This window comes from Uloborus diversus, chromosome 6, assembly GCF_026930045.1.
Source record: "Uloborus diversus isolate 005 chromosome 6, Udiv.v.3.1, whole genome shotgun sequence".
NCBI lineage: Eukaryota > Metazoa > Arthropoda > Arachnida > Araneae > Uloboridae > Uloborus > Uloborus diversus.
The window spans coordinates 129991059-130007679 of NC_072736.1; the positions used below are offsets into that span (position 1 = coordinate 129991059).

Consider the following 16621-nt stretch of genomic DNA (forward strand, 5'->3'; position numbering starts at 1 on the left):
AGTGTTGAGCAAAAGCTTCAAGAATTTTTAGTTTAATAACATTATTAGATCAAATGATATCATAATGGGTAATTTTAATTTTATATTATATGTAATTTAATATTTAAATTCATTAAGATTTTGCAAAACCATGTGGTTTCACTACTGTTTAAAAAAATATAACATTCAGAAAAACTAAACTACATTAGATTTATTTTTCTAAATTCAATACAGTAGAAGATTAAAGTAGAAATTCATCAAAATAATTAAAAACAATCAATATAATTCTGTACAGTACTAATAATCATGAGCGCAACAATATGGCAGCAAGAGGATAAAATTGTAAAGTGTGAGCAAATATATTAGTTTGAAAAATTAATTCAAAGCTGTATTTATCTACAAATATTGCACATTTTATACACAGAATGCTTGCCTTATTGTGTTACAGCATCTTTAGGTAATGATTGTCTGTACCTGTGGGAAAAAATATTTTGTTAATATCATAAAAATGAATGAAGCAAACTGTTCAGAAATTGAAATTGTATTAATGATGTTCAGCTAATTAATTTGAGAAAAGTGAATTATTTCCTCTTTATTAAGATATATTTATTTCCCCCATAGCAGCAAAAAAAAACTTTCAGTATTGTGGAAAAGGAATACAGTCGAACCTCTTTATCACGACACCTCTGGGATTGTCAACAAAGTGTCGTCATAGCCGGAGCGACGTCATAACCGAAATAGTTTAAAAATTCACAATTAAACCTTAGTTCACAATAAAGTTAGATATAATGAAGAAATTAATAGTGTTTATATGCTTTTAAATATATTCATATAATGTAAATTTCAGTTACTGGTGAGTAACAAATTTTTTTTAAAAAAACTTCACTTATTATTATTATTATTATTTTTTGAATTCTACAATACTTTCCAATAAGTGTTTGCTAAACTTTAGCGAATAACATTTTTAATCCTCCTTTTCACAAAATTATCAGCAAGAAAGAAATCAATTCAAGACTCTTCACTTTTGTCAGTAATTTGATTAGATTTTGATGGCTTAACCCAACCTTTCAAAGGGGAAAAAAAAAAATTCTAATTCTTTTATCCACTTTAGAGTTGTGTGTCCCTTTTCAATACAACGAGGAGCTCTTATCTCTTTTTTTTTGCGTGGGAAAAGCTTGTAGTAACCACCTACAGCTTAAGGTAGCTATGGTCTTTCTCTTCTCCTGCTATTTCCCTCGTCCAGTATTACAATCCACCCACTTTAAATTCCATTCTAGTGTCCCTCTTGTCAAAGTTTGAAACCTGTACCCTTTTAGAACTTTACTCCTCCGCTACCATTTTTGAGGTGTCATGCCTGGTCAAATCTCTTGTCCGAGTCCGAAGTTCCTACAACAAACATTTCCAGATGTTTTCATTATTTTACGGAAATTTTTTCAATTGCAAAGAAATATTTGATCCAATCTGCTCAGCTCTAAGTGTTGTCGTAACCCAAGTTTCCCCAAAAAAACTTGTAAAACCCGAAACCACTTAATATAAAAACTGTATGGCATTAATTCGGGACTTTGAAAAAGTGACGTGACATCCAAAGTGTCATGAAATCCGGGTGTAGCCATAACAAGGTTTAACTGTATATTTTTTCTCTGAAAACAAATTTCTCCAACTTTTTAATTCACTTTTCTCAAGATATTGTGTACTGAGGAATAAAATAGACAGCTAACGTTAGTCACAGGTATACAAAATCAGCTTGTACAGGGGGAGGGAGGGGGAGTACTTGAGCATAAGGGCAAAAACGGATCCAGGTTCTGGTTTTGAGGGGGGGGGGGGGTTCTGGGGAGAATTTTTTTTTGGAAATATCAGACTAGTGCTGTTTAAGGCTATGTGTTCATGCATCAATTTGGGGGGGAGGGATCATGATTCCCCCCTCCCTTTCTGGATCCCCGCCTGCATAAGGGGAAAGTTAAGTACAAACTGTAGGGGTTGGTGAGACCAGTTAAGTTTTATTCTCATTTTACTATCGCTAGATTTAGATGACATATTTTTTTTTAATGTTAAGAAAAACTTAGCTCCTCTACTACTTGAAATGTTAACATCTTTTCTGCACAAAAAGATACTGTAAGAATAAAATTTCTACAACATTAAAATAGATTAATTTTGACCCCAACATTCCCCCCCCCCCCCTCCTCTCCAAGCAACAACAGACATAGAAATTTCAGTACCAAATACTGCTGAGGCAGTAAGAAGCCACAGTTTTACACCTTAGATTCAATATGTGAACTTCAAGTTAAACAGTAAATGTGAATTACATTTAAAGAAAAAGAATTATATAAAAGAAAAAAGTCGATTCTGTTTCCACAATATTCAATAAAAATTTCCTTTGTACTCCTTTTATAGAAAGAAAGTCATTTTTAACTATTTGTAACCATCAGAAATAGCATAATATAGTCTGTAAGACTCTTGTGCCAAAAACAATAACATTTTAATTGTTATCTGAAATGCATCAAATGAAATTACTGCCACAAGCACAGCCAGAGATTTTATCTTTCGGGCGAGGGGGGGGGGATTCTAACAGTCTTTATATGAACAAAAATTACTGTAGTAGGGTTTGCAATGAATGTTAAAACCAAGGGCTCTGAGGGGAAGAGCAGTCCCCCTCCCACACACTAGACCACTGGTTGTAGTTATTCAATAACGTATTTCTTCTACAAAAATTCAATATACAATATGAAGGACAAAAACAACAACACAAATCAGCACCAAACTTACTTATATATTCTGGATAATTGATAAAGTCCGGTTAATGCTACAAAAATATTTACACTAAATAGGCTCCAGTTTTTTGGTATAATCACCATAGAATATCTTGACCAAATTATTCCTAAAACCAAAAATTAAAACTAATGTATATAAATGACGGTACTAAAAAAAAATAAAAAAATAAGTATGGCCAAGAAAAATATCTCACCTGTAGCAGCTAAAGCAGTTGATTGAGAGGGACTTAGTTTTTCAGCAGGTCTTGCCATGTCTCCAATACCAGCTATTACTAGAGCCTGTGGATGCACACATAAAACTTAGATAAAATTATCACAAAAACACGTAATATAATCTCTAAAATCCGTTCATTTTTATATTTTCCGGAAAATTCCCAGTACACTGGTGAAATTCACTTATTTAGCATGCCGGCCAATACAGAGTAATAAGGTAGTTTGGGAATCGCTGCTCTTGTACCTTTAATGACAAAATATACAATTGGTGAAATGAAAGCTTATTATATATTGCTTTTTTCTCTTTTTTTTTTTTCAGAATACAAAATGCAATGTTTTCAATATTATATTTCTTAACAGTGCTGTATCTTCATTTGTTCAGAACCAGGACTAAAACTTGAAACTGCCTTCAAGTTTTATTTCTAGTTTCAACAAAAAAACATAGAAATAGGGGGGTGAACTTATTGTCCTTCAGAAGTTGCCGCTGCGGGCAAGGGCCCCGGCTTGCTCCCCCTTGATCCGGCATTGTTGTCTAATATAAGTGAAACATAATGAATGAAAATGGGTAGAAATCTACTTTTTAGGTGACCAATGTAAAAGTTATATTTTAATGCTCAAAATCTGCAGCAGATAAATTAATATAATATGCAATGAAAGAAGGTGTCCTAAAAATATCTGTCCAAGAGTTCAAAGAATAAAAACTTTTTAAGTTATAAAGAACATCATTTAAATTTTATTTCAAATACTTTTCTTTACACTATCCAAAATTACAATAAAAAGAAACACTGCTTCCAGCAAAAATTTGAAATAAACTAGAAAAAAGATACAGTGACATGATGACTTTTGTTATTACTCAATACTCAAATGTGTCCTCTCCCCCTACCCCAGACTTATTAGCCTTTGTTTAAACTTGACTTTTCTTTTGTTAAATGGTAAACAAAGGTAACTCGATTTTCAATCTACATTGCATGGCGTCCACATGGGGAGGGGTGGATTGAGTTAGAGGCACCACAACAGCAGGGACTAAGCTGAAAAATTGGCCTGAAATGCAAAAAAGGGGCGAGGATCAAAACAAAAAAAAGTGATGTTACTTTTATACACCTATTGACAAAATAGGAAGGGTCCATGGCACAATCTAGAAAAGATACCCTGTAATAAATGTGGGGCCTATGCTTCATTCTCAGGGATAGCATGAGTCTGAGATTGCTTAAAACACCTCATCTAACAGCTTCTAAAGCAACAAGAAGACTAAAGAATCTTGGCCATGGAGGGGACAGATCAGGTAGATGATGAAAAAGGACTAAACTCCAAACAGACGGTTTAATAGAAAAACAGAGCACTAGGATTGCTTGAAAATTAGTTCATCTTAGGGTCAATGGTGAGCAGAACCTTTGTTCCATCAACTTCTCACTGAAGAAAACAAAGGAGTAAAGCTTGAAAGAGATGCTTTTGGTTGCTCAAGTGAGCCACAACTCTACACTGGGAGCAGTTCCTGTTTTCTGAAGACAAACATACAACCCTCAGAATGATTGATCGCATTTGGTGAACAACTTCACTAAGCAAGTTTTAAATCTTCCAGCATCATCAACATCCCAAAGCTGTCAAGGTAGGGGCAGAAATTTGCAAAAAACAAAACTTTTCTCATTATGATTGATTTTGTAATAAAAATAAATATAAAGGTCTGAACAAAAAGATATTCTTGAAAATTTGTTACTTCCCTAGACTCAACAATACTCTGAAAATAGTTTGACGTTCCAGAAAAATTCCCTTCCTACTCATCCAGAAAAATCCACCCAGGACTAATGTTAGCCATTTTCCAGATTTCATCTCAGCCCAAGAATGATTAGCATATTCATGTGACCTCAACGCTGCAAATTAGTTTGCATTGGATTTTGAAGCCAAGGGCATGTGCAACACATCACAAAATTTTGGAAGCTCAGAGGCATTCCTTGATTCAGATCTAAAATTGAATCATACATTAAGTTCAATTACTGACGATTTTGTCAACACTTATTTTTACTCTGCATCACACTTACATCTGCTGAAATGGATGACACTTTGAAGAAAAGTGATTTTTTAGTTCACTAACAATTTTTAATAATGAATCAAGTACTTGTTTGTGCAGAAGAGTTAATCTTTTTATTAAAGAAAAAAAAATTACGAGCTGCATTGCTTTTAGTCACCCTATATATTACAGGTTTTTGGCATATTCTTCATTTTAATTAATCAATATTTTATGTCAGTTTTATGGAACAATTGTAAAAAAGAACTAGCATTTTATACAATACAAAAGTGACGACCAGCAACAGGCTCTGGGCCCAGCTAGACTGGTCCTAGTCAATTTACAATCCCCAGTGAAGATCAATGGCCCTCTTAAAACTATCTACTCTCTTGCTCATTACCACCGCTTCCGGTGGAACACCGGAAACCTTGGAACAGCTGTTCCAAGGTTTCACTACCTTGCTAAAATAATAATTTTTCCTAATATCAATGTTAGCCTGAGATTTAAATAGCTTAAAACAATGACCCCTTGTCCTGTTTTCAGTGCTAAACTTCAGCCCCGTAACATCTTTCATTTTAATAAATTTAAACAACTGAACCATGTCCCCTCAATCTCTTTTTTGCTCAAGACTGTACATTTTTAGCCTTCTAAGCATGGAATCATAGTCTAAATGAGAAAGTCCATTTATTAGCCTTGTAGCCCACCTTTGAACCCTTTCCAATACATTAATATCTTTCTTAAGATAAGGAGACCAAAACTGAACAGCATACTCCAAATGAGGTCTTACCAAACTTCTATATAAGAGTCTATATAGAAGTTTCAAACTTCTATATAACTTCTATATATTTTATTCAATTAAAAAAAAATCTTTTAAAATAAGCATTTTCAAGTACAATTAATAATTCCAACTTACCCATTTGAAACCAGGAGCCCAAAAAAATACGGTTTTCGGACCTGCGTACAGAGGAAGTATAAAAATATAGTATATGATTGCTCAAAACACTCTGTATTTTAATTTAGATATATATATATATATATTCAAGAAAGAAAGCACTTCATGCCATTTCTGTTAAAATTAAGTTTTACAGTTAGCTATGAAAAGCTTCTAATAACTGCAAAAACTGTATTTCAAGTTCTACAGGAGTGTGGAAAAGTGTGAGATGGAATAGTTTTTGTTGATGTAAGTATTGTTTGGAACTAAATATACAACTGAATAGCATAATTAGAGACAAAATATCTTTTTTTACACAATCACAACAACTTGAACAATCTGATCATAATTTTAAACAAACTTTTTTTTATTTTTGAACAAATTATTTTCATTAATTACAATTATTCTATGATTTCAGCTTTTGCGACCATTTTTGAGAGTTCTAATTTTAACTTCGTGAATTTCACTGATTCTCTTCAAACACTTCTTTTTATATACAGTCGGGCCTCTATATATCGAAGTAGCAACTTGACGTAAAAAAATTTGATATATAGAAACGATCTTAGTTTATCATAAATATCTCCTAAAACATTAAAGTTAAAGCTAATTTTCGTGTATGAAACCCGATTTCTAATTTATATGAGCATCTGATTAAATGAAAGTTAATAATTAAAAAATTAAATGTGAAATATTTACTCAGCACTACATTGTTTCTAAAAAATAAACTGTAATGTGGTTTCATGTTTTTGAGTGAAAGTTTTCTGTAAGTTTCAGTACTTTTATTATGGCTTTCCAATTTCTCATAACAGCAGGCACTTTGCTTGCGGAAATAATAAATTTACCAGAACTGACATTTTTGTGCCTTCAGCATAGGCGGATTTACGGGGGTGCCAGGGGGTGCGCCGCACCCCCAAAATTTTTGGTTGGGTTTTGGAAAAAAAAAATAGTTTAGTATATTTCACTCAGAAACGCAGTTGGGGGAAAAAAATACATAGCTTCTATACTAGTAAATTTACTTGAATCCAGTGTATCACCACACGTCGCTAGTGAAAGTAATTTTATCCATTTGGAAAAAAAAAAAAAAACCTAATAAATAATTTCATGCAAATAAAGAAACTTCTCAAACAATTTATTGTTCTGTGCTGTGTTATTGTATAGAATAATTGCATGTTCTGTAATTGGGTGTTTATTCGTATATCAATACAAATTCTTTTATTTTAAAACAACAATGGCTAATTAAGTCCAAAAAAAAAAAAAAAAAACATGGCTATTGCAAGAAACTTGATCAATAAAATCTACACCGAAATCAACCGAAAACCAACAATTTTGAGGTAAATAATCAAAACTTTTTAAAGGAGGACTTCCAGACATTTTGCTGCAGTTGTGCATCCAGGGAGGAAGGGGCACAAGACTGGTGACCCTCCCCACAAAATGCTGAGTAGATGTTTAAAAAAAATATTCTTTATTATTGAAGAGAAGAAAAGATCTTATTTTGGGAAAACGCAGTTATTTTACGAAAAAGAATGTTGGGGGAAAAATCTTAATTTCTCTTTCAAAAAGAAATATTGATATATAAATTTTTCAGCAGCTTCAGATTATTGGCGGCGAATTATGTGCCTTCTCGTACAATCCTCTTTTTTTCATGTCTCCCCCTCCCGTTTTTTTTTTAAATTTTTTTTTCTATTTCGTTTTCATTTTTTCTATTAGTCCTCAAAATGTTTTTTCTCCAAAACCCTTTCTCCAGTTAAAGTTATTACAGAGTACCTCAAATTTCGTTTCTTGGGCTTCACTTTCGCAAAATTTCCAAGGAAGATCTTCTAATCACCTAAATACATCGAAAATCGTTTAAAATTGCGTTTTTAGAGCTTCAGTTTTGAAAAACTGCAGTGTCCCTAACGTTACCAAATATGGTCTTATACTCATGTGTTACTTACACCATGTAACTTACACCATGACTTTAATTTTGGAAAATATTCGAACAAGGGCCTATGACCCCCCTTTCTCTATTATCATCAAAGAGTGTTAATATTTTGGTTTTGAAAACTACTATTTCGAAATATTTAAGTGGGATAATCCTTTTTTTTTAATACCATGGATTATTGTAGAAGAACTTCATTTTTAGGACTTCAATTTCGAAAATTTTCCAAGGGAGAGCTCCAGAACACCCCGTCCGGTAACAGCATCAAAAATTGTCCTCCGTAGTATTTTTGGAACTTCAATCATGAAAAGTTAAAGAGGTAGCATGGGAGAGGGGAAGGGGTTACGTATTTCTATCTGCTTTTCAACAAGCGATTGGAGACAGTCTATGAGTCTCATTCATAACCCAAACTATAAATATGGACTATAATCACATTTATAAGACTAAAATTTCTAAACATAGCCTTGGAGCCACACGTATCTTTCTTGCCTCTGAAATATCACCAAGAACTGTAAAACTGCGTTTTCAAAACTACTATTTCAAATTTTTTCTGGGGCGTGAATCCCATTTCAAACCAGTAGCTAGATTCACCCATTGCTTCTAATATCGACTTTTGTTTAAGACTTTTTCTGCAGTTTGAAATGTTATGAATTGCCCATCCCCTAATCTTACAAAATATGGTTTACGTCGCGTTTTTTAGACTTCAAAGTGTGTCCCGCCTTAAAATTATTTTCTGATTTCGCCACTGCCTTGTTATTCCGGGAATATCCTCCCCCCCTCCTCAGATCCCTGTTATTGTTGCACCCCCAAATATTTCGGCCTAAATCCGCCTATGGCCTTCAGACATCTTCATTCTTCGGCAATTCAACTTCATCTGCAATATTAGGGGATTTTCGTTTTGAGGATGGTAGTTGAGAGAAAAGTAAAAAATCAATCTACTTAACTTTTGAATGATTTTCACTGAAGCCAAAAAGACTAGGAATGATAGTCAACAGACAAAATGGATAACTTGAAACTGATTTTACTGTATTACTGGTTACAACTATGATTTTAAATAAACTTGAGCGAATTTAAGAACTCCAGATCGGAAAAACGGCCTATCTAAACACCCCTCAACCAAGATTCCTTATGAGTTTCGTAGCAACCTTTGGTGAACATAATTTTCTCAAAACCTTGATTTTTCATGAGACAAACAGTCTAAAGTGGGAAAAAAATCTTCAATTACCCCTTACTGTTTTCTCTTTCTATTGCTTTAAGGGGAGTGGGTCTTTACCCTCCTCCTGGATCAGTAAAAGGTAGATGTTCAAAATAAATTAGATTTTCAATGAATTGAAGAATTAGTCTTCATATTCTGTTTTTCATTTTAAGCATGAAATTAATATACAGTAAAACCCCTCCTAACGGACACCCCTCAAAGGCGGACAATTTTTCATTCCCGTTTCAATACAAATAACATTACTAAACCCATCCTGCAGACACCTCTCTATAGTCAACAAAAAAATTTGTCCCGTTAGTGTCCGCATTAGAGGGATTTTATCGTATTTTAAATTCTGTATGCAAGAAAATCAAAATTAATTTTACTACTGAGCACACAGGGGTGCACCCCCTTCCGTCTGCTAAATATCCCCCAAAAAGCTAGAAACAACCCCAAATGAGAAAAATATGTCTCAAAACGACACCTTCTAAAATTTCAATGGCCATGTTTGTGCCATGACCAATAAGTGGGCACCCCAGCAGTACATCACAAATTGCTTATTGGTAGCAATCTTAAGTTCCACGCCACAGACCCAGGTTTGATTCTTGGGTCAGGCATCATCGACTTAGCCTTCCATTCCTTCAGTGGGTCAATAAAAGGAGAACTAATCGTGCTTGGGAGCTAAACCCTAGGGATTCGGATGCCCACCTAACTAGCCTTGTATCCTCTCAGTTCCTTAAACTGAGATGGGCACAGTAGGCCTTGGCCTCTATGAGCTGTTGCGCCACTGAGTTACAAACCAACTGAGCACAAAAATATTATACCAGTAATGTTTTTTTCAACAATAAACTTGAAAGAAAAATTCATGACTTTTACAAAATTTCAATATTATCCAGTACTATAAAGGCATTCTCTCAAGGTTCTACTTACTAATAATTGCAAAAAAAAAAAAAAAAAGTGAACAGAAAATGTAGATTTTCATGGAATCAAAGCATAGAAGAAAATATTTTTCAAACAAATTGATTGAGCATACCAAAGCGAGATCTAAAAAAACTCTGAAAAACAACGAATTAATTATCAAAATAAAATGAACATTATTTCAGAATACAATGATGTAAAAATTGTGCTTGCATCATACAAATATTCTTCTGTACTATTTTTAAAAAGATGTTTACTTCTCTGTTCTATGGAGGTTGTTTTTTTTTTTTTTTTTTTGACATGTATGGGAACTTTATAAATTACCAGCAGCATGATTCCATAATGGCTGTAGTTTCGCAGGTACATATCTATCAACTGATTTTATTACTGTTTTATATATCGCTGACATTTCAGAGGGAAAATCTGAAGGTTGTTCACAGTTCAACTACTGCTTCGAGTTTTCCCAGCAGAACTCTGATTTGTTTACGTGTAATATGTTGCCAACTTATAAATAATAAAATTCTTCACTGTCAAGATGGGGACATCGGTGGGACAAGGAAGTGTCTGCTACTCCTCGATTTTTCTAGCAACCTTTGTAGTAACTTGGCGTGGTTTCAGACGTCCTCGATATTTGGCGATCGCGTTCGCGTTGTTTATTCCAGCGAAAAACAACTGCGCCTCGTGCTTTTTCGGCATACTTTCCTATATGGATAGTATTTTAATGATCTAATTATTGTAATTATAGAGGAATGACTATTGAAGTAGAGGCGAAGTTTTCCTCATTTGAAAGCTTACAAGACAAATTACGGAAGAAGAGAATTTTGTGCATTTTGATGTGTAAGATTCTGCTAAATTGACGAGTGATGTTCATATTCGACACGTTAAAAACATGGAAATGTCGAATTGGTGTATTACAAATTAAAATACACCAATGTTTTTGGCGGACGAGAGTGCCAAAAAAAGAGAAAGAAAACAAAAATGAAAGGAAATCTATAAGTGCGTATAAGTTTTGTGTGTTGACCAGTACACCGAACTTACATATAAGAATTATAATCTAATTTTCTTACAAGTTGCTTCCTCTTTAAAAAATAATACTACGTTGCATGTATTAGCTGTTTTATAAGGTTATAAATAAAAACACTGCTCAAAATGTGTCAAAATTCATTAATGACTCTTAAGTTTGCCGATGATTGGTTTTATGAACGTATTTAGTCACCAAAGAAGATATCTATTGTTTTTGAGACCTCGATTTGGTGTATTTTTAATCAACATTAATGTAGCTTTCTGTTTGATAATACATTTATTGCATTGACTGACATTTTTTGTACTAAGAACTCCTACAGCTCAACAGGCAATTAAAATAGCAATAGGTAATTATTTTATACTTAATGCCAAATTGCTTCATGTAATATCTTTTCAATAGTGTTTTACAGCTCTTTTACTGTGTGTTATTCTTGTTGCACTGTAATGTTTGTATTATATTCCTGGCTTCTCTTTTCTTTTCATGGCAATGCATTACTGGGCCAGTTTTTTGTGAGGCTACTTTTATCTAAATATGGACAGCATCTTGTCGAGTAGATGTAAATAACAGCTAAATCGTTAGTGATTTTGACCTGGAGTTTATGGCAACTATGACGTTAGGCAACTGCAATGGTTTGACGTCATGAACGAATGAAAAGTACCCAAGGATAATTTGGTAAGGCAAATTTTAATAATTAAGTTTATTTTATGTTTCACAAAAGAACTAGATAAGTGCCCAAAAAAACAGTATTGAAAACTTCAATTCTTAAAGAATCAAAATATTTATTTAAAAATTGATGCACCTAGTTAATCTATTACAAAATTGTTTCGCTCGACCTTGCATGTCGATAATATGATTTGATGCGGGTAAAATGTTACAATGTATTTAATATTTCGCTATTGAGGTGTAAATGATGTTTGATGCACTTTTGAATCTATTGGGAGACCTGGAATCCTATTTTCTCAAGTATTAACCTTGAAGAGGCTACTGCTGAAGCACTGATCACAACTGGTGTGTTTATCTTATATGTCTGTGAGCACTCCTGGTTAAAATGCATTGTGTGCAAAGCATTTCCCCGCTTGACATTTGGTATTCTTGATTTTTTTTCTATGCACAGAAAGCAGAAATTCATATTAATTTATTATAATTGTTCTCCTTTTGGATGCTATTCTATATTGTTCATCTGAGTAAGTAGAAACGTGGTGTAATACACAACAGAAATATAATAATTTGTTTATGAAAACAGTGAAAACTCATGCATTGCGTACTATTAGATTGTGATGCATTGTAACATTGTTGCATTTAAGATTTTAATTAAGTTGTTTTTTCCCCCCATAGTTAAAGAAGTATTTTGGGCGTGCAGCTTCAGAAACTGAATTCCTTACTGAATGGTACATGGTAGAGAGATTTGGCTTCATTTACTGTCAGTCATTTCCTCTGCTTGTACTTTTCAGTTTAGCCTGAACCTGAAGAGTAACAACTGAATCAACAGAAGTATGGATCTGTATGATGTTTCAAGGGTTTTCATCTGTAAGAGGTAATCAAGTAGAAAATCATACAACTTTAGTTGTATGTAGTATTTTTAAAGTAGATAAAGTAGTATTTTTACTTATTATCTTAGTAATATTTTTAAAAGTTGATAAATGACACAAGCCTACATGAACTTTTTCCCATGTATTCTAACTTGTGATTGTTTATTGATTTGTGTTCAAAAAAAGTTAAGCAGAGTAAGCTATTAAAAACAGCTTGTTAACCTATTAAAACTATTAAATAAATGATTTAATTAGAAATAGATGAGAAATATAATACAGTTGACTCTATCTAACGACTTTCAGGGGACCACAAAAGAATCGTACTTAAATAGAATGCTTCTAAAACTGCAGTGGAGTATCTGGGACTATGAAAAGTCATTCAATAGAATGTCGTTAAACAGAACCAACTGCAATTTGATATTTGAAAAAGGAGAAAAAACAATGCATTGTGTATTATTCCAGTATGATTATGATGCATGGCAATATTTGTGCATTTAAGTTTTAAATTAAGTTGTTTTTTCCCCCTCAGTCCAAGAAGTATTTCGCATGTGTAGATGCAAAAACTGAAAATTTCTGACTAAATGGCACATAGTAGAGAGATTTGGCTTCATTTGCTGTCATTTCCTCTGCTTATGCTTTTCAATTTAGTCAGAGCCTGAAGAGTAATAACTGATTCAACAGAAGTATGAATGTGTGTGATATTTCATGAGCTTTAATCTGTAATAAGTAATCAAGGAGGAAATTATTCAACTTTAAAATCATCAAATAACAAGTGTACATGAATTTTTTTCTTATGTTCTAACTTTTTATTATTCATTGATTTGTGTTATGCAGTAGACTCTAATTCTAATATTTTTTTATCTCATAGATTTCATTGGGTCCCTAACACTTGAGAAGGCTGTGGTTTCTTCCGGTAACACAAAGGTTATAGCCGGTTTTTTTCAGGACTTTGAGTACAGTGATTGAGAGGTTAACTGTACTATGTAGTATTTTGTCTACACATCTGAGGAGCAAAAGCTAACTGTGTTAGCTTTTGCTAACTGAGCTGTTAGCGAAAAATAACAGCTCAGTGATGATGAAAAACTGTTACGCAATTTTACTCCGTATAGAGATGTTTGGAGCTTCTTTAGATCACCTGTTTCTTTCATGTCTTAATATCTCTTGCCCCATCTTTGTTAATAGCAAACATAATTTTTGTAAAATAGTTTAAATGAAAATTCAGAAAGTAAATTTTTAAGCTCAATGGAAGACTAAGTTGGAGCATATTCTTGAAGATTTAAATCTTGGATCCTCCTTTTTCTAGATATTTGCCTAGAAGCTTGTTAAGACATCCTACGTAGAACATTGAAGGAACAGTGTGAAGCAGGATAATGGTAGAGCTAACGTAACATTGGGGCAAAATATTGAAATTATTCTGTGTAATTTGTCTGCTTGTCATCAAAAAAGGGGTGGAAGTATCTGAAGACATAACATGCCTCATAATTCATTTAAGAGGAATTGGTTAATTTTTAAAAGGTTTTTACCATATTGTTTGGAGGCTTGCTCCATTTCCCTTGATCAAATCCTATTTGTTAAACAGATATATTTCTGTTTCATTCATGAAGAAATAAAGATTTGATCATTTGAATTGGTACCTACTATGTGTATATTTTTGGAAGCTATAAATAAAGTTCTTGTATCAAATCTCTGTGTCTGTATATTTAATGTTTTCTACCAAATTGTTATAAATTTTCTGCAACCTCTCAAATTAGCTACGATATTTTTTAACAGCTACATCTAGCCATTTCATTTAAATCTTAGAAGTGTGGTGGAAAAAAAAAAACATTTTAATCGTTTGAAGTTTGGTTGCTAATATTGCAAATAAGTGTTGGTTCAGTTATGTTAGGACAAATGATGAGTAAAAGAAATTGTCTCGGACGTGCACTGCTCACGGATCCTTCAAGTGTGCATATTGGAGAGGATATGCCTTTCTTTTTCAAATTAATACATGATTTATAATTATTTAGCTGATAGCCCTCACACATTTTCACTTGTTTTAGTTTTAGCCATGATTTCTTAGATTTCAAAATTTTGTTTCTTTCCTCTCTTTTTCAAGATTCTGTCATTTTTTTTTTTTTTTCAAGCATTTGCAGCGTAGCACATTCTAGTCAAGAGACCCCACATTAATACAAAGACCACACACAAACTTTGATTTCACAATTTTACTTCAAAACGTATAAATTGTTGTAACTTGAAAAAAAAAAAGGCCCTAGCATTCATTTGAATTTTGACGTCTTGATTTCAAATTATGTTTTTCGAAATCATAAATTGCGATAGGACCCTACTCGTTGAGTTTCTTGTTTCTATGTATAGAATGGAAGTAGAGGACAAATTCACACTCATATCATGACCAGTGATTTTCTAGGTTAGGTAAAAGGAGGCATATTCTTAAAAAAAACTAGTAATTAGGATGAGGTAATAAAGATATGACCAAATTGCACTCGTGCACTTTTCATAAAGATTAAACTTACAACGTATAATGTTATACTTTTATAATTACCAGAATTAAGTATTTTTAGATGTTTTTCCTGAAAATATTTGATTTTACACACAAAAAAACCTTTATGCAAAAACTATTTGAGATAAGCCTTGAATGCAGACGATTTGTAACCATGACGACGAAAATAAGTCTCGCCAAATAAATATTTAAAACATAAAATTTTTATTCGTTTATAAATATTTTGTTAATTCCCTCATTATTTGGGGTTTTGAGTATACATATTTAATGTTTGTTTCCTCCTATTATGGGAAGAAAAAAGGAAAATAATTTTTTTTGATTAATTTTGTATTTAATGACTCAAGAATCTCAACGGAATATCAATTTTCCTTGATGTGGAGTTGAGATACGTCCATTAATTAGCATATCGATCGCTTAAATTTATTTTACCGATTAATCTTTAAAGAGATTATTCTTGGCGCTTCCCCTCCCCCCCCCCCCTACCCAACCTAAACTCCAAATTCGACCTACAGAATCTGCTTTTCCCACTTCTGTAATGCGCTAAGGCAGTTGTTCCTAACTATGACATGAACGGAAAAATCGCACTTTTTTTTCTTTCTAGGAATAAATGGCTTTGAGTTATTTATTTATTTTTTTTGGACCAACGTTTCAGGAGAGGTTTTGTCACCAACCCTAATCTATGCTAGACTGGCTGGGAGTTGCCACCCCCCCCCCCCCCAAAGGATGAATTAATTTCACTATTTTAGTTATTACTTTTTAATTGACTTTTCTTTTGCATTTTTTACGTAGTTAATTAAAAAGAACACAAAACACACACAGCATATTTGCTTGCTAAGGAAGTATTACTGGAGTCAGAGGCTCAGAGTTGCAGAATACATTTAACTCACTAGTTTCGAATTCAAGGGAGCGTATTATCGCGATTCGTCCACTAATTCTTCTTTGATGGAATCAATAATTATTTTGATTTTTTTTTAATTTTATTTATTTTTTTTTTTTAATTTGTAGGCGCACCTAAAAGAGTCATTTTGATCCAGGAACCTATTTGCGATTCTTTTTCAGCTTATAAAAAATGCAAAATGAAAGAAATCATATGGTAGTTTCTTGGAAAAAACCATGATTTTTAATGGAAACGGCATGTAGTATCAATATGTTATCTCAACTGTATCATGGTTTCAAGAACAAATCAGCAATTGTTTTGAAATTCACACAAAAATAGTTTCTGAATTCTTCAGTAAAACTTATATGTTATGATTTTCTTTATAAATTAATTTAAAAAACTTCAAGTGAGGTATGGGTTTATTTACTAACTTTGCCCTTTTGTTATAACCTTAACGGCAATGTTCCTGAGTAAAACTGCTCATTGTCTAGCATCTCGGTGAAATTATATTGGGTTTAGTATTTAAATGGCTTGAAACATTAAAGATGTTTTCGGTTCATGTATTTCACATGTTTTCGGTCTACATTAAAAGTATATTAGTGCATAATATTCATGTACTTCGAAGTAGATTCCTCGATCTAAAGGAGAAATAAAAAACATTCACTTTTAAAAATAAAGTCATTAAAGCTTTGTTATGAAACATCAAAGGTGACGCGGGGGGGAGGGCTATTCAATTTTCCGTACCCCCTCCAAATGATTTTTCTGTATCC

General features: G+C 32.9%; 1 protein-coding gene across 1 annotated transcript; it reads right to left on the reverse strand.

Annotated features, from left to right (window-relative positions):
* Window positions 1-175: 175 nt before the first annotated feature.
* On the reverse strand, window positions 176-10408 carry LOC129224454 (mitochondrial pyruvate carrier 2-like). The gene is made up of 5 exons (XM_054858909.1): window positions 10249-10408; window positions 5876-5916; window positions 2942-3026; window positions 2743-2854; window positions 176-453 (listed from the first exon to the last, which is right to left on the reverse strand). The coding sequence occupies exons 1-5, from the start codon at window positions 10331-10333 to the stop codon at window positions 414-416; spliced, it is 363 nt and encodes a 120-aa protein (XP_054714884.1). The 5' UTR covers window positions 10334-10408; the 3' UTR covers window positions 176-413.
* Window positions 10409-16621: the final 6213 nt, after the last annotated feature.